This window comes from Meles meles, chromosome 14 (assembly GCF_922984935.1).
Source record: "Meles meles chromosome 14, mMelMel3.1 paternal haplotype, whole genome shotgun sequence".
Taxonomy (NCBI): Eukaryota; Metazoa; Chordata; class Mammalia; order Carnivora; family Mustelidae; genus Meles; species Meles meles.
The window spans coordinates 55,413,967-55,433,138 of record NC_060079.1 but is presented as its reverse complement, the minus strand read 5'-3'; the positions used below and the strand labels follow the sequence as shown (position 1 = coordinate 55,433,138).

Here is a 19,172-nt window from a genome sequence, read left to right as displayed (position 1 = left end):
GATCCTGAGATCATGACCTGAACAGAAGGCAGAGGTTCAACCCAGAAACACCCAGGCACCCTTGTCCCTATGTTTTTATTATCCCACTTGTAGCTATCATTTTTTTTTTTTAATGAAAATGACATCCATATGTTAAAGCCCCAGGTAAAATGCACTGCTTTAGCACTCTCTTCTGGCAAAAGCTAGAATCAATTTATTTCTCTACTCCTTGTTTATAATTTTCAAAACACTAAACAAGGTTTTGGTTGGTTTTTTGTTTGTTTTGTTTTGTTTTTTTGAAAAGTATACTTGTGGAAAGGACTAGTAAATAGAGGGGTGCTTGGGTGAACCACTTGGGTGGTTCAGTGGGTGGAACAGTGGACTCATGATTTCCACTCAGGCCAAGGTCTCAGGGGTTCTGGGTTTCTAGGAGCATCCGCCCTTCCCCATGCATACAAGCAAGCAAGCCCCCCCAATAAATAAATAAATCCACCCCCCTCCCTTTTTTAAGAGCCAGTAAGTAGATAAAGAAAATAGTCCTGGGAATGATAGGATTAGGAAATTATTTTGTCAAGAGTATAAATTGGGTGGACTCTTCAAATTGAGAGTCAAATAGGAAAAACTTGGGAATCAGGGTTCATTGGCACATGCATTTCTAGAGCAGTTATTTATACGGGGTTAGTAGAATAGCTTGGCACAAGAGACTCAGCAAATGTTACATTTTAAGAGATAAAATGTTAAGATCTTTGGTAGATATGACGTTTTCAGATGTCACACATAGTCACAATTAACAGCTTCAGGTCAGATTCAAGAATTATCTCTAGTAATGTAAGTCTGGGCAGAAAAAGATAAGCCATTGAGTGACCACTGTTAGGAGATAAGAGCGCATTCTAAGGAAGAGTGTGGGGTCAACATAGTATGTAAGAAAAGTACTACTGCATTAAGGTTTGGCTCTGTGGTAAATGTTGAGAAAAGAATTTAGGAATGTGAATTATATGCAAATTCTACTTTTTTAATCTGTGAATTGTATTTTCACAGAAAAAAATGCATTAGCTTACTAGCTGTTTTTCGAAATTAAAGGGATTTTAATCCTAATGATAAAAAATCTAAAATAAGATCACCACTGATACTTCTAATTTGGCTGGTCTTCTCTGCCTTTGATTCTGAATTAACCAGCACTCTTCTCAGAAAATCTTCATGTTGGGAGTGCACACTTTGAGAAAAAGTATCAGGAGGGGGCGTAACACTCATTCTCCAGCGGGGAGGACATTCTCTCTTTCAGGTCCAAGTTCTCCCACCTGAAGGGAACCCCATTACCTGAAGCCAAGAGTCTGTAGCTGACGGCCTTCCCAGCACTTTCCTTAAGCTTCCTCAAGCTGCTAGTAAAACCCGGAGAAGTGGATTTCTTTCAGATTCCGCACAACTCAAAAGCCCCACGCCCAAAGCCCTGAGGCTGAGGGAGTGGTGGCGAGAGGGGGGTGGGGAGGGAAAAGGGCTGGAGTTATTGAGCATGTGCAAGGAGTGGCGCATGCCCAGTGCGGACGGCAGCTTCCCATTGCGGGTAACCCCGGCGGTGGCAGCGGTGGCGGCGGCGGCAGCGGCGGCACCGCCTCCTCCTCACACTCCCGAGGTGGCGGGGTTAGATGAGCGGTCCCAGTAGCGGCGAGGGCGGCGCAGGGGGAAGAAGGAGAAGACGGAGGAGGAGGAGGACGCTGTCTTTGTAGTCCCCTGCTGCGGGAACGAGAGGCCGCTGCCAGAGCCGTCGTCGTTGGAAAAGGGCTGTGTGTGCGCGCGCGTGTCTGCTTGCCCGGCCCGCAGGGACGAGGCGGCGGTGGCGGCGGCGAGGATGATGATGTGCTCAGCGAATGCCTCCCCCGCCGCCGCCTCCTCGGGGCCCGGCGGGGACGGATTCTTCCCAGCCGCCACCATCTCTTCCTCCTCGGCGCCGGGGGCGCTGTTCATGCCGGTTCCCGAGGGCTCCGTGGCTGCCGCGGGGCTGGGGCTGGGGCTGCCGGCCGCGGACTCCCGGGGTCACTACCAGCTGCTGCTGTCAGGCCGGGCCCTGGCCGACCGCTACCGGAGGATTTACACAGCTGCGCTCAGTGACAGGGACCAGGGAGGCAGCAACACTGGACACCCAGCCTCCAGGTGCGTCTCCAGTGCCCTTGCTTGGGCCACATGCCGCATGTGTGTGCGTTCGAATGTATGTGTGTGTGTGTGCGCGCGCGCGCGCGTGTGTATGTGTGTGTGTCTGCCTACCTGTTTACTGAGTTGTTTTTCTACAAGCGCTTAATGCTGGGTGGTGGAAGCACTTACTGAGATAGGGTGCGGTGCTGCCGTGTGTGTGTGACTGTCTTTGTGGGGGCTTAGTGAGAGTGGGAGGTAGCATGTGATGTTAGAAAAGGTGATGGTGCCGGTCGGTTATGACACGTGTGTGTGTGTGTATTGTTGAGGAAGGAGGAGGGATTGGTAGAGGCTAAGAGGTCATTGCACGGAGAGAATTTGCAAGAGTGGTGAAGGAAGTGGCGTTCCAGTATCTCTGCCGCAATGGTATTTGCACGTATTCTATCCACTACCTACCCCCCACCCCCGCCCCGTGATATTCCATCCTCCACTTTCCACCTCAAAAAATCTGCCTTTCACTAAAGGGGAGCAGTGGTGTAGGTTAAGGATAGTGTCATATATAGGATGAGTTTTAGATAATCGTGCTGTTGGATAAGGCACGGAGTTGAAGAGATTTATGCAAAGGGGATGCAGAAGGAGATTTATGTGGATGTGAAAGGTGTCTAGTAGAGATTTTTAGAGCTGTACTTTGGTAACTGGACCTTTTGGTATTCTAGAGATGTGATTGCAGCTGCACTTGTGTTCTGATGTTCCATCAGCCATTTCCTTTCATCTTATGTTCTGTTTCCCCTATTATTTATAGGCTTTAGAATAGAAGAGGGTGAGGCGGTTTTGTGGGGAAAGCTGTAGAATTTCTAAATATGACTGCTTATAGTGTTTAGCTTCCACCAACTAGAAAATTTGAGTATCTCCTACATCTCTTCCTAGGCTCACTGTATCTTAAGCTTCCTTGATAGAAGAGGCGTTAAATCACTTTCATTTTCTTTTTGCTGAGGGTTCTCCTATTGTTTTCTTATCCTTGTCCTTACATGCCACCTACCCTGAAGGATGATGACTGACTTGTTTCACCAGCTTGGCTCTGACAGTGGTAATTGGGAGTTGGCTTCATCTTTTTTTCTCACAGCTTCTTGCAACACATGGGGAAAGCATAGTAGTATTTTGTCAGTAAGTTCCAGAGTTTACTGTATTTATTGAATGTGCAGTGTATTAGGCAATAATAAGATGTCCTTTAATTATGAAAGGGCCTATGCTGTTAAGTCAGGTATTTGTAGTTTACCATTTTGTACTGGGGCTCTTACCCATTGCAGAGGTGTTAAGATGGAGCTTTGTTCACACTTTTTATGGGTAAACCAGTCTTCTCATGTCTGTAATTGTTTACAGGATTGGGCAGTTTATCATTTGGGTACAAATATATATAACGACCTTTTTCTGTCTAAACTGAAGGCCGTAGTGGCACAAACTGATTTCTTGCTCATGTTTTTGAAAATAGCACAAAACCTCATTAGACAGTTTGCTCTGATAGTTATAATTTTGAGCTGTGAGTTTCTGAATTATGGTACTTTAGGTACATCTTTACAAACCCCTCTCGAACTTTAATTTATTTTGTATGTTGTTCCAGGCTCATAATTTGTGACTGGCATTCCTATTTTAACTTCCTACTAGTATACTTGTGTAGTAATACATTTTTGTGTATCTAGAGCTATATTAACAGTTTTAGACAAAATTCATATGGATTAATCATGTATATAACATTTAGTACTTAGTACTGATTTTTGGTCATTGATTCATTTTTGTACAACCTATCAATTACAATTAATGAAAAATTTGTTCAAATATTTTAAGAAGCAGTCATGGAAACCAGCTTAAGGTGTGTATTACTGCCTTCTAGTGCTCATTCAGAACATTATTGCTTATTTTAGTTCACATTATTTTATCTAAGTGAGCCTGCAACTATCTTTTATTGGGAATTTGCATAAGAATTCAATCACATTTTTGTTAAATATGACCTGGCTAGTAGAGCTAGGATTTAGGTTGTGAATTAATAGTACAATTATTTGAATGGGGGCACTAGTTGGGTTAGAAGAGAAGATGAGATCTTTAAAGGCAGAGAATGGAGCCAGAATAGAAGATGAAGCTCTAGTGAACTCCAATTTAAAAGGTGTGAGAGAGAGGAGATAGTGAAGGAAGCTGAAAAAAAGAGAAAAAAGAATTAAGACAACTGTGAGACAGTGTCACCTCTGGTCTTAGGAAAGTGGATTGAAAGTCCTCAGCAGTGTTAAATACTTAAAAAGTGAGAACACTTTCCCCGTCACTGGATAACTTTTGAGGAAGTGGTCATAGAGAGATGTGAGGAGTCATTGAGAGATGTTGGGGTAACAGGGAGTTGCAGGGTTGAGGGAAGGATATTCAAATATGGGAGAGTGGGTGGGAAATGTTCAGTAAGTGGAGAAGGAGAAATTAAATAAGTGGGAGAGGGGATAATTAATGGAGAGAGGTCAAAGAGATCTCAGAGACAGGTTTAAGATACTGGGTGGAGAGGTTAGCCATTGAAAAAAATTAAGGGCTAGTCTTCATTTAATATAGAAAGGGAGGAGTTAACTATTTATAAAGACTAGAGTTTATTGAGGTTAAGAACTCTATCCTATTCATTTTAGTAATCCCAACGTATAGCACAGTTTTTGACATCCATTCTGTAAATACCAACAGTCTGGTGTGTGACAGGCTCTGTTTTATGTGCTGAAGATGTACCAGTGAGAAAAACAGACAAGATCTCTCCTCTCTTGGAATTTCTGCTCTAGTAGGGAGAAATAGACAACTGATAGTTTCAGGTAGTGATAAGTAACTATGAAAGAAATAAAACCAATTATATGTGATAGATGATTTATAGTAGGGGAGCTATTTTAGGTAGGGTGGTCAGGACAGGTCTCGAGATTTAAGTTGAATCATAATGATGGGAAGGCAGATCTGGAGGAAGAGTGTTTTAGGAAATTATAAGGGCTCTGAGGTGGGAACAAGCTTGTGTTCAAGGAACAAAAAATAAGGCAAATGGGTTATGTCAGTGTTGAATAAATTAATTACTGTGGATTATATTTTATATGTCCTGTAGAGTAGTTGAGGAATTCAAGCCTAATGGAGTCAGTGATTTTGATGGCATTTTGGTGAGGTGGTTAAGAGCTTAGACTCTGAAACTAGACTGGTTTTCAGTCCTGGCTCTACCACTTTTTAGCTGTGTGACTTTGGATATATTATATATTTTACTTGCTTCAAGTTTTTGAAAAAAATTTTTATTGTGATATAATTGGCATATAACATTATATTAGTTTCATGTTTATCACATAATAATTATGTTTTTGTATATTTTGTGAAATCACTATAATAAGTGTAAACATCCATCACCACAGTTACAACTATTGTTTTCTTGTGATGAGAACTCTTAGATTTACTCTCAGCAACTTTCAGATAAACAATACAGTATTACTGACAGTCACCATGTTGTACATTACATCCCATGACTTTTATTTTATAACCTTATCTTTTGATCACCTATACCCATTTTATCCACCCCACCTCCCACCTCTAGCAGCTACGAGTCTGTTCTCTGTGTCATGAGTTCAGGTTTTTTGTTTTGTTTCAGATTTCATGTACAGGTAAGATTTTATGGTATTTGGTTTTGTCTACTTATTTCAATGAGGGTAATGTCTTCAAGATTCATCTGTGGTTTTATAAATGGCAAGATTTCCTTTTTTATGGCTGAATAATATTCTGTCTCTGTGTGTGTATGTATGTATGTATACATATGTGTATATATATATGTACATACGTGCATACCTCATTTTCCTTATCCATTCATCTATTGATGGACACTTAGTTTGCTTCTGTGTCTTGGCTGTTGTAAATAATGCTGCAGTGAACATGGAATGCAGATATCTTTTTGAGTGAGTGTTTTCATATCCTCTGGATAAATACCCTGAAGTGGAATTGCTGGATCATATGGTAGTTCTATTTTTCAATTTTCGAGGAACCTCTATACTGTTTTCCATAGCAGCTCTACCCATTTGCATTTCCATCAACAGTGCAGAGCGTTCCCTTTTCTCTACATTTTTGCCAATACTTGTTATTTCTTGTCTTTTTGATCACAGTCATTCCAGCAGGTGTGAGTTAGTCATCTCATTGTGGTCTTGATTTGCATTTCCCTAACTATTAGTGATATTGAATATCTTTTAATGTGCCTATTGGCCATCTGTATGCCTTCTTTGGAAAAATGTCGTTTCAGGTCCTCTGTCCATTTTTAATTGAATGATTATTAGTATTTGTTTTTGCTCTTGTAATGTATGAGTTCCTTATGTATTTTGGGTATTAACCTCTTACCAGATATATGGTTTGCAAACCATATTTTCTCACATTTTGTAGTTTGCCTTTTCATTTTATTGATAGTTTCCTTTGCTGTGCAGAAGCTTTTTATTTTGGTGTAGACCCACTTTTTATTTCACTTTTGTTTATGCCTCACTTATATGTAGAAAGGGGATAATGATAGTGAGGAATGCTGTGTAGATTAAATGACTTCATATATCTAAAATGCTTGGCACAGTAAGTGCTACTAAATATTACTGATTTCTGCTGAGAGTGAGGGGGCAGATAGCATTTGAGGACTTAAAAGGCAAAGATCACGTCTTACTCTTATTTTTGGTCTCAGTGACTGCGATGAATGTGAGAATAATGATTTTGTTTATTCAGTGACTCAGTAAGTATATTTTTGTATGAATGAACTGATCAAAATTAGAACATTAACTTGGGGAAGGGGTTTGGACTAGAAATCAGTAAAGGAATGTCTGATCAATTCTGAGTATGGATGGTAATATAGTATTGCATTTGGGAAAGGATTATAGGTCAGTCGTTAAATCTGCCTTAAAGGCAGACTGCCTTAGTTCAAATCCCAGTTCTACCTTTTTCTAAGTTGGGCAAGTTAATTAGCATTTCTTTGTCCGTTTCTTTACCTGTAACCTTATAGGGTTATTAGAAGAATATTGTGCCTGTACAGAGCACGTACTCACTCAATGTTGCTGCTGCTATTGTTATTATTAAAATTATATATTTAAAATTCTAGTTAGCGTGATATTGTAAGTTTTTTCACTCAACAAAGAAATGGGAAAAACTGTTGGTTGAGTTTGCTCAAGGTTAGTGTGATTGGAGGTCAAAAGAAAAAAGAAAGTGAAAGTTTTGGTGACATTGACCATTTGGTAAAAAGGAAAGTAATGGCAAGGAGGGAACTGTTAGACTGGGAGATAAAGAGGAGTCAGGGGATGTGGGTTGAAGTGGTAGAAGAACAAAGTGGAAACAATAGAGAAGATTATGTTTAAAATAGGGAATTGCTTTTCTTCTCTAAGCTAAACCCACTTAGTTCCTTCAGCTACTTTATCTCAGATGCTTGGGATTTTGGTTTTAAGAGGTTAAGTAGTCAATCTAACAAAGGTTCACGGATTACTACTTGGTGCTAACCATTGGCCCTATGAAGATTTATAAGACATAGTTTCTATACTTGAGTTTATTATCTGGGTAATGGTGAAAAATACAAAGGCAGGTACTTATAAAAGTGTTAAAGGAAATGGCATTCTGGTCTGGCATGAAAGCATGAGCAAAAAGTGAGAAAGCACAGTTTATGTGCAGGTAATGTTAAGAATTCTGTTAATGGGATCATGTAGGTGCTAGGAGGGAGAGTAGTGGTAATTCATAATGGGAATGGAGACTTTGGTCAGGGTAAGGCAGCTTGAACAGCAAGGTAAAAATTAGATTTTATTCAGTAGACACTGATAGTTTTGAACTATAAAGAGACATTATTGTAGGAGTACTTTAGTAAGTGATGTAAGATTGAATTAGAGTTTATGTATCTATATTTGTGATTAGATAATAATGTGTTTGATATAGCTCTAATTATGGAATCCTGTATAAACACATTTTAAGGCAAAAACTGCTCTGTTGGCATATTGGTAGGTAGACATGAGATAAATTAGTCCTAGCTTAAGATAAAAGAAAATCTTGTGATCAGCCTTAAAAATAAAATGAAAATTTTAATTTAAAAATACTTTTGTATTTTAAGATCTTTGTTTTAAAAATCAACAGAATAGTCAGAATGCTCTTCTTAATTAAAAAATTTTCAGGTTTTCTGAAGAGGATTCAGGTTATTGAGGGTTTAATTTACATAAAATAAAATTCACCGTTTTAAAATGTTCATTTGAAGGGTCTTAGAACCATCACCACAGTCAAGTATAGAACATTTCCATCACTCCAAAAAGTTTCTTCAGTTAATTCCCTCCTATTCCTAGCCCCTGGCCACCATAGATCAGTTTTCTGTCACTCTTATTTTACGTTTTCTAGAATGTCTTATAAATCTACCTCTTTAAGGGCAGGACCCCAGATACAGTTAGTCTCCATGTCTTCTATCCCTTTATTTCCTGTAAATGAAAGTTAGGATTTAAAGCTTCATTAGGTTTGGGTTAAACATTTTTTAGCTAGAATATTTTGCGTATAGTGCTGAATACTCCATATTGCAGCCCATCCAGATGTTTTCAGGTTGTGCCACTGTTTACTAATGCTCAGTCTAATTACTTGGGTAAGATGGTACCCATTAGATCTCTCCTCTCTAAATGTATCCTTTTTTCTTGTGCAATAAGCAGGTAATGATGGTTCATAACTCCAGTACACTGAATATCTTTCACCTAATGGTTTTAGCATTCTTTGTTAATGTTTGTCTGAGTCAGTTATTTCATTAGGGGTTTCAAAATGATGATTTTAATAGTTCTGTTATTTTTTCTGTATTTATTAGGTGGTACTCTTTTTTTTTTTTTAAATTTTATTTATTTATTTGACACAGAGAGAGATCACAAGCAGACAGAGAGGCAGAGCAGAGAGAGAGGGGAAGCAGGCTTCCTGCTGAGCAGAGAGCCCGATGCGGGACTCGATCCCAGGATCCTGGGATCATGACCTGAGCCGAAGGCAGAGGCTTAACCCACTGAGCCACCCAGGCGCCCCTAGCTGGTACTCTTCTGCAAAGAAGAGTTTTCTCTCATCAGCTAGCGATGGACTGTGGTTCCTCCTAAGAAGGCAGGGCAAATGGCTTAATTCTCCCCCCTCATTAGCCAAGTTAGTGTAATACTCCATTAGTGGCTGCTTGGTTCACCACCCAGATCCCTCCGTTTAGGTACAAGTTCCCCTAGCTGTTGGGAATACTGGCAGCTAAAACCAATTGCAGCCGAATCCCATTTCAGGCATTCCCTGGGCCAACAGAACTGCTTCTCTCAGAGTCATGCCTCCTCTTCAGCGTCAGCCTGCATCCAATGCCTGTTGTCTTTACGGATATAAACGTCTGGCTCTTTTACGCTAGGGTGGGACAGCCTCGAAGATCCACTCCCAATGCCAGAGCTCCACATAGGATTGGCTCAGATCTTTGTGTGACTTCATTACAATTCAGTCTTACTTTCTTCATTCTCCCACAGTTGTTGGTTCAGAGTTCACACTGGTAAACTTCTGGCACACAAATCACCATTTCAGAGTCTGTTTCCTGTGGAGCTTTACCCAAAACAGTTGTGGTGCTAGGAGTGGTCTGAGGAAGTAGACTTTAAAATGGGATTTTGGGGCGCCTGGGTGGCTCAGTGGGTTAAAGCCTCTGCCTTCGGCCCGGGTCATGATCTCGGGGTCCTGGGATCGAGTCCCGCGTCGGGCTCTCTGCTCAGCGGGGAGCCTGCTTCCTCCTCTCTCTCTGCCTGCCTCTCTGCCTGCTTGTGATTTCTCTCTGTCAAATAAATAAAATATTAAAAAATAAATAAATAAATAAAATGGGATTTTGGAGCTGGATTATCTGCTGTCTGGTTGGCAGTGAGAACCCCACTGTGGGTTGTAGATGGAGCAGTGATGCTAATAATCCTTGACATACACCGTGGCTGTGCAGTTGTTAATACTTTGAGTAGTGGTGGCTTGGAATGAAATTCCTGTAGAAGGGAATGCACTGGAGAGTACAAATATTTTATGCTTTTGAGAGGTTCAGGAAGTTATTAATTGTAAGGCCAGTGTAATCAGATGGTTGTTGATAAGTGATGTTGATAGATTGGAGAAAGACAATGAAAGGATGAAAGTAACTGGGGGCAAAATGAAAAAGTTAGGTGATTTCTTTAGCATTGTGTAAAGAAACTCATCCTTAGTAGGAGGAAAGAAAAGGCTAAAGGTTAGGCTCAAGACTTAATTTTAAGAGTAGCAGAACTCTAAGATATGTTGAATTCTCAGAAGTTTTCTATGCCAGTTGTCTGCTTTGATTAGAAGTAAATGGGACCCCAACTCTTTGGATGGGACATCTGAGTCGATGCACTTGAAAATCTTGAAATCCCAAGTTCCTCTAAGCTCTTTGGGGCTGTAAGAGTGGCCTTTTTCTCCTAGCTAGAGGGTAGTTACATGAAATCTATGCTGCCCTTACTATACAATCTCTTCTTCCCCCTACTGGCTATCATCAAACCAGTAACTACAGTTAGGTCACAGCAAAACCTACTAGGAGGTGCTAGGCCCACTAAGAGAAGAAAGGGAGTGCATGTGTATGGGTACACACACGTGTGTGCTGATTCCCAGATGCACTGAGACACCCTGAAACACCATAGCAGACACACAGGAATACCATGGGATATTTCAGAATTTCAAAGGAAGCACATCAGCATCTGTCACAAAGAACTAGCTAGAGGTAGTTCACAGTTTTGACATTAGATCATGCCATGTTCCTTTTGATGCTGTCGTATCTTTTTTTTTTTTTAAACATTTAATTTTTTTTTTTTTTAAAGATTTTATTTATTGATTTGACAGAGAGAGATCACAAGCAGACAGAGAGGCAGGCAGAGAGAGAGAGAGGGAAGCAGGCTCGCCGCTGAGCAGAGAGCCCGATGCGGGACTCGATCCCAGGACCCTGAGATCATGACCTGAGCCGAAGGCAGCGGCTTAACCCACTGAGCCACCCAGGCACCCTGTTGTATCTTTTTGAAGTTGGATTTTTGGTAGTTGCTGTGATATAAATCAAGCACTGCACAAAAATTAGTGTGAAACAGGAAGGGAGGGTGGCATGTTCAGTCTGATTCCAATTTTGAGAAGTTGTACAGTGTCTAGCATTATACATGTCCAAGTATTAAGCAGTTGTGGTCATAAATATTTTTCAGTTTATGTGTATCATTTTTTCAAATGGTTGAGTTGTTAGGATATAGATTCTTATTGATTATTTGGATCTAAGTAGTTAATAAAGTACTGTTGGGTATTTCTTTTGGCCTACAGGTGTTGTGGAAAATTACTGGTGGTGGCTATTGCAAGGGCCCAATAACAGATTTCTACTTACCAGTACTCATCTGGCAACTGAATTGCTGAATGTCCTGCCTGAGTAGTGGAAACTAACTATCCTTCACAGAGACCATAATTCATTTTGATTGGATTTGACACATATTTTTATTTTTTAAAGATTTTATTTATATGAGAGAGAAAGAGAAAGAGAGAGTGCACAAGTGGGGAGAGAGGCAGAGGGAGAAGTAGACTTCCTGCTGGGCAAGGACCCTGTTGTGAGGCTAGATCCCAGGTACGTGAGATCATGACCTGAGCCAAACACAGACGCTTTAGCAACTTAGCCACCTAGGCGCTTCTTGACACATATTTATAAGTATGAGTTTGCTTTTATAGCTTGCAGAGGCTCAGCCATTGCCACTACTTGAGGGCTTACAGAGCTTAGAGATCCATCATCACAAGGTCCCACATAACATTGTTTCAGAGTAAGGGACCCACTTTTTTTTTTTTTTTTTTTTTAATGGTATGTTAGACAGAAATCACAAGTAGGCAGAGAGGCGGCGGGGGGGGGGGGGGCGGGGGGGAAGCAAGCTCCCCACTGAGCGGAGAGCCCGATGCAGGGCTCTGATCCCAGGACCCTGGGATCATGACCTGAGCTGAAGGCAGAGGCTTTAACCCACTGAGCCACCCAGGTGCCCCAAGGGACCCACTTTTTAGCACAGGAGGATTCATGGGATCCATTTGTCCTATCCTGCATCACATCACCCAGAAGTTTCTGACCTGATAGAGCCGCAAAACAGTCTTTTGATGACACAACTGATGATGATACCCAGCAATTTGGACATTATATGCTGCAGGATGAGGGCCCGTCCTCCAGGGTTCCCAGTAGGAAGGACACATGGAAATAGTAATGGTTCCACTTAGCACCCCTGGCAAATTTATACTCCCATCTCTGTAGCTGAGCACTGGGAATTAAAAGGGCCTAGTTTTCAGAAGGGAAACATTTCCAACAGAAGACACTTTAGGAGTCCTGTTACATTTAGAGGCACAGCTATCTCTGGGACTTGACACCCCTTTCAAGGGAAAGGAGTTACCATTTTGACAGGACTAAAGTACCAGATTATTAAGGAGGTAAGGCTGCTGTTACGTGATGGAGCATGGCGATTTGGGACACACATGATCTACTACGTGTCTCTTGGTACTTCTTTCCAGTTATGATGTTAAATGGACACGAGAAGGTCTGATGCCTGCTTCACAAGATCAACCACCTGGACCAGCAGAAATGCTAGCCAAAGATGAGGGGAATCTAGAATGATTAGCAGGAAACAGGTTATAACAAAGTTTTCTTCTTGAAGCCATCTGAAACCAGTGGTGGGGGTTGTAATTTGTTCTACTTTACTTTCCCTGGAACGTTTCTCCGGGAAATAAGGATGAACCAGAATGGAGGAGCTTTTTCCAGAATACATATGAATCAAGTGAATCCTAGTAGTGTAATAAGTGGACTGTAGTGAATGCCATAGATTAATTTTAATAGTTGTTTTGTAGATTCTCTGGGATGTTCTAAAATCAGTCATCATTCTTTCTGACTTCCAGAAAGAATAACTCTGGAAGTCATTCCTGACTCTGCCCCCCCAACTTTTATTCCAGTGACAAGAACCACCATAACTAGGCTGAATAGAAGTGGTGAGAGTTGCATTTTCCTTGTTCCCTAATCTAAGGAGGAAACAATTACAAATTAGTCTTTTAGTCTTTCAATATTACGATATTAGCTGTGGGTCTCTTAATGGCCTTTCCAATTTGAGGAAGTTCTTTAATATTTCTACATTGCTCTTAGTTTTTATCATAAGTGGGTATTGAATTTTGGCAAGTATCTTTTCTGCATTTGTTGAAATGATTATATATTAAGAGAAAAAAAAAGGAAAAATTAAATTAATTTTTGAATGTTAAGTCAGCCTTGCATCCCTGGGATAAAACCTTCTTATATGTGATATATTATTGAATTTGATTTGCTAATATTTGTTAAGAATTTCGGATGTACATTTGTGAAGGATATTGGTCTGTTAGTCTGTTAGGTTATAGTATTACAGGTATCCTTGTGTCATAAAATCATTTAGACAATAATCTCGTTCTGTATTTTTTTTTTTTTTAAGATTTTATTTATTTATTTGACAGAGAGAAATCACAAGAGAGGCAGGCAGAGAGAGAGGAAGGGAAGCAGGCTCTCCGCTGAGCTGAGAGCCCGATGCGGGACTCGATCCCAGGACCCTGAGATCATGACCTGAGCCGAAGGCAGCGGCTCAACCCACTGAGCCACCCAGGCGCCCTCGTTCTGTATTTTTAAAAAAGTTTCCATGAAACTTTGGGGCTATAAGGTATATATACATATATAATTATTAAAACTTCTTAAGAAATTATTCTTAAATATTTGATAGAATTCATTAGAGACACCATCTGATCCTGGAGTTATCTTTTGGGAATGCTTTTGACAAATTTAGTTTCTTTAATAGATATAGGGATATTCAGATTTTTTATTTCTCATGTCAGTTTTTGGAGAAGTTTGTCCATTTCATCTAAGTTGTTGAGCATTTTGGCAGAAAGTTACTTAGCATTCATTTTTTCTTTAATATCTGGGATCTGCGGTGATAATTCATTTTTCATCCTCATGTTGGAGTCTTCTCTTTTTTCTTTGATCAGTTTAGCCAGAAGTTTGTCAATTTTGTTCATAAGTTCAAAGAAACAACTTTTGGCTTTGTTGATTTTCTCTGTTGATCTGTTTTCTCCTTTGTTGACTTTCCTGTCATCAGAATAATTTACTTCTACTTTGAGTTTACTTTGCTCTTTTTTTCTAGTTTCTTAACGTGGAATCTTAGATAATTGATTTTAGACTTTTCTTCTAACATAAGTATTTAAAACTATAAATTTTCATGTAAATGCTACTTTGGTTGTGTCCCACAGCTTTGATATTCTGAATGTTCTCTGTCATTTAGTTTAAAATATTTTTTTTTTTTATCACTTATTTATTTGAGAAAGAGAGAGAGAGAAAGCATGGGGCAGGGTGGGTCAGAGAGAGAAGCAGACTTCCCATTGTGTAGGGAGCCCAATGTGGGGACTCAGATCCTGGGACTCTGGGATCATGACCTGAGCCAAAGGTAGATGCTTAATTGACTGAGCCACCCAGGCGCCCAAGCTTAAAATATTTTCTAATTTTTTTGGTAATTTTATCTTTGATCCATACGTTATAATAGGAGGGGTGCCTGGGTGGCTCAGTGGATTAAGCCTCTGCCTTCGGCTCAGGTCATGATCTCAGGGTCATGGGATCAAGCCCCACATCGGGCTCTCTGCTCAGCAGAGGCCTGCTTCCCCCCTCTCTCTGCTTACCTCTCTGCCTACTTGTGAGTTCTCTCTCTGTCAAATAAATAAATAAAATCTTAAAAAAAAAATACTTTATTAATCTTCAGATATTTGGTATTTTCTTACTATACTATTGCTATTACAATCTATTGCATATGTTTGTATGATTTCAGTCCTTTAAAATTGATTGAGATAAGTCATATCTCCCAGGATATGGTATACCTTGAAGATTATACCATGTACACTTGAAAAGGATGTGTGTTCTGCCATTTTTGCATGTAGAGTTCTATGTCAGTTCAAATTGGTTAATGGTGTTACTTGGATGTTTTATGTTTATACTCACTTTTCTCTAGTTCTGTAAGTTGCTCAGAGACTGCTTTTGAAAATACCCTACTTGGATTTGGATTTGCCCTTTTAATTTTCTCAGTGTTTGCTTCATATACTTTGGGACTCTGCTATTAGGTATATATACATATATAATTATTAAAACTTCTTGATAAATCATTTTTATTTCCTTTTGACACATCTCTCTTCATCCCTAGTAATACTCTTTGAACTTATTTTATCTGATATTAAAATAGCCTCTTCAGCCTTGTTTTGCTCACTGTTTGGATGGTAACATTTTTCCCACCCATTTACTTTTGAATTATCTGTATTTTTATATTTAAAGTTTCTCTCTCTTATGTAGCATGTGTAGGGTCTTGCTTTTTTTTTTTTTTTAATCTGCTCTTTTTTTTTTAATCTGTCAATCTTTGCCTGTTGTTTGGAGAATTAAGATTATTGATATCTAATATAATTTATTTATGTGTTGGTTTTAGATCTATTATTGTCTTATGTTTTCTTCTTTAGTTTTTATTCCTCTCTTCCTTTTTCTGCTTTCTTTCGGATTATCGTTTAGTATACCATTTTAATATAGCTATTGGCCTTTTTGGCTTTATCTTTTTATATTTTAATGCCCTAGGAATTACAATATACATGTATAACCTTTCACAGCCTACTTAGAGTTACTGTTGTACTGCTTCACTTAAAATAGAGAAACCTGAGAGTATGTGCTATGGTGAGTGCTGTGAAGTGTGTAGACCTGGCGATTCACAGACCTATACCCCTGGGGCTAATAATACATTATATGTTTATAAAAATTTTAAAAAATTATTAAAAATCTATTTTAAATTAATTAATTAATTAAATTTAATTTAATAGAAAAACCTGGCAACCATACAGATCCTTTTTTCCCCCTCTATTTAGTTACCTAGCTTCCTTATGCTGTAGTTGCCATATATGTTTATGGCTGCATGCTTTGAAAACCTCACCATACAGTATTATATTTTTTGCTTTTAGTAGGTGTATTTTTAAAAACCTTAAAGGAAAAAAGTGGTATTTTGTGTTTACTTGTATATTTATTATTTCTGTTCTTCCTTCATTCCTGAAGATGCCACATTTCCTTTCAGCTTTTCAGTACTTACTTTAGCATTTCTTATACATCAGTCTGCTGGGGATAAACTTGTCTTTGTTTTTCTTCATCTGAGAATCTCTTCATTTTGCTTTCATTCCTAAAGAATATTTTAGGTGGATATAGAATTCTGAGTAGTCCTGTTTTCTTTCAACATTTTAATGATGTTGTTCGACTGGCATTTCACTGTTACGATTTCTGATGACAAACTTGCTAGTTTTGAATCTTACTCCCCTCTATGTAGTATGTCATGTTTCACTGCTTTTAAGAATGTTCTGGGGTGTGGGTTTTTTGGTTTTGGTTTTCAGAAGTTTGGTTTGATGTGTCTGGTTATTATTTTCTCTGAGTTTAACCTCTTCGACAAATGCTCAGCTTCTTGAATCTATAAATTTGTCTTTTACCAAATTTGTGATGCCATTGTTTCTTAAAATATTCAGCCCTAATTTCTTTCTTCCTTCCAAGATTCCAGTGGCAATTACAGTAAAACTTTTGAGGCTGTCCCAGAAGGCTCTAACTCTTCGTTTTTCCTTTTGCCAGTGTTTTTTCCTCTTAGTTCTTCAGATTTCCTACTTTTTTCAAGTTCACGGAGTTTTCTATGTCATTTCCCTTCTCTTAGTGAGCTCATCCTTTGAGGTTGTTGTTTTTTTTTAATTTTACACATTATATTGTCCAGTTTTAAATTTTACATTTAGTTCATTTTTTTTTTTTGGACTTTATTTATTTTAGATTTTATTTATTTATTTATTTTTTTCCCATTTTATTTATTTCTTCAGCGTAACAGTATTCATTCTTTTTGCACAACACCCAGTGCTCCATGCAAAACGTGCCCTCCCCATTACCCACCACCTGTTCCCCCAACCTCCCACCCCTGACCCTTCAAAACCCTCAGGTTGTTTTCCAGAGTCCATAGTCTCTTATGGTTCGCCTCCCCTTCCAAAATTTTTTTTTTAATAAACATATAATGTATTTTTATCCCCAGGGGTACAGGTCTGTGAATCGCCAGGTTTACACACTTCACAGCACTCACGATAGCACTTACCCTCCCCAATGTCCATAGCCCCCTCCCCCTCTCCCAATCCCACCTCCCCCCAGCAACCCCCAGTTTGTTTTGTGAGATTAAGAGTCATTTATGGTTTGTCTCCCTCCCAATCCCATCTTGTTTCATTTATTCTTCTCATTTAGTTCATTTTTAAAATAATTTCTCTTCTAAGGAATTTTTTTTTTTCCTCAAGTGTGTTTGCCTTTACTTGATGGAGCATATTTATAGTAGTTGCTTTAATAGTATTGTTGGGGACATTAGGAGAAGGAAAGGAAAACCGAAGGGGGTAAAATTGGAGGGGGAGATGAACCATGATAAACTGTGGACTCCAAGAGACAAACTGAGGGTTTTAGAGGGGAGGGGGGTGGTGGGATGGGTGAGCCTGGTGATGGGTATTAAGGAGGGCTTGTATTGCATGGAGCACTGGATGTTACACATAAACAATGAATCTTGGAATACTACATTAAAAACTGATGATGTATGGTAACTAACATAACACAATAAAAAAAACTATTGTTGGATTATTGGAACATCTGGGTCACCTCAGAGTTGGTACCCATTAATTATTTCTTCCTTTGCAATTGGTCACATTTTTCTTGCTTTCTTGCATTGCGAGAATTTTGGATTGCATCTTGGACATTGTTAATGTTATGTTTTGTAAACTCTGAGGCTTATAATGGGGGGGTGATTTTGATTTTTATTGTTCCTTTCAGCAGACTGTCAACCCATTTAGGTTCAGATGGCAAATTTGGTGTTGCCTTCTATGGGTGGTACTTTAAATCTCAGTTCAATTCTGAGTCATTGCTGTACTGGTAGGGTCTGATCTGTACGTTCGTAGGTCTGGTGTAAGCCCAAGACCTGTGTGGGTTTGTAGATAGAATTAGGGACGCCCTTTCTCTCATCATTATCCTTTTCAGGACTTTTTTCCACATTCTCCAGCACTCAGGAACCCTTTTCCTTAATTCTGCTGGCTAGAAAGATAGGGTTTGTTTTAGAGGTTTAACTTATGGATTATTGCTCTGATCAGTGATTGTTTCCTGACCTTTGGGCAAAGCTGTTAGAGAGAAAGAAAAAATAATTGAAGTGGGAAGTTCACTCTCCTGTGGGTCATTTTTCCAAGTTGAACTCCGCTCTACAAATGCTTTTGTTTGCTTTTCAGAGTCCTCAATTCTTTTTTCTTTCTTTTCTTTTTACTTGTATTTTGTCCACAGTTCTTAGTAGTAAACAGTGGGAAAGATAGGATGTATTTTAGTTTGTGCCACCATAATGGAACCATAATTCTTTCTCTGACTGCTCTTACGGTTTTTCTCTTTTCCTTTGATTTTTTAGTAATCTGACTATGCTGTGCCTAAATAAAGTTTATGTGTGTGTATGTGTGCTTAGCTTGTGCTTGGTATTCATTGAATTTCTGAGATCTGTGTGATAATTTTTGTTTAATTTGGCACATTTTGGCCTTTATCTCCTCAAATATTTCAAACTCAGGTCTATCTTGTTTCCTTCTGGGAACCCAGTTATATACATATGAGGTTGCTTGGTATTTATTGTCTCATGGGTGAAGGGTCAGCAAACATAATTCTGTATAGGACCAAATACCCTCAAGTATTTAGGCTTTAGGATACTACAATCTAGCAACTCTTTAACTCCTGTTGCAGTTTGAAAGTGCCCATAAGCAATAAATACGTAAACAGATGAGCATGGCTGTGTTCCAGTATACATATATTTACAACAGAATGGGTTCGAGAATATTTTGGTGTTAGAAGAATGAAGAAAGAACGATAGATATAATAGGTGACTAGATTACAAATATAGAAATAACAATGCCTTTTCTTTAGATAAAATGGAAAAAAAGAGCTAGTTTCTCAAGAGTCCATTCTTGGTACCCTTCTCTCTAAATTTTCTTCCTTGGTTATTTCAGTGAGTCCTGTGATTTTA

The 19,172-nt window shown here is 39.1% G+C and overlaps 2 protein-coding genes across 7 annotated transcripts in view; one reads left to right on the top strand and one right to left on the bottom strand.

The window, feature by feature from the left end:
* SCEL (sciellin) overlaps nt 1–1,431 on the bottom strand; it is a 323,090-nt gene extending 321,659 nt beyond the window's left edge. The window contains exon 1 of the mRNA XM_045978345.1: nt 1,297–1,431. The gene's annotated coding sequence lies outside the window, so the exon portion shown is untranslated. The remainder of the gene's footprint in view (nt 1–1,296) is intronic.
* Nucleotides 1,432–1,553: 122 nt separating this feature from the next.
* Nucleotides 1,554–19,172, top strand: part of MYCBP2 (MYC binding protein 2) — a 275,059-nt gene continuing 257,440 nt past the window's right edge. For all 6 annotated transcript variants that reach the window (XM_046028200.1, XM_046028199.1, XM_046028201.1 and 3 more), the window contains exon 1: nt 1,554–2,127. In XM_046028200.1, the coding sequence (XP_045884156.1) occupies nt 1,826–2,127 (302 nt within the window). In that variant the 5' untranslated portion in view covers nt 1,554–1,825. The remainder of the gene's footprint in view (nt 2,128–19,172) is intronic.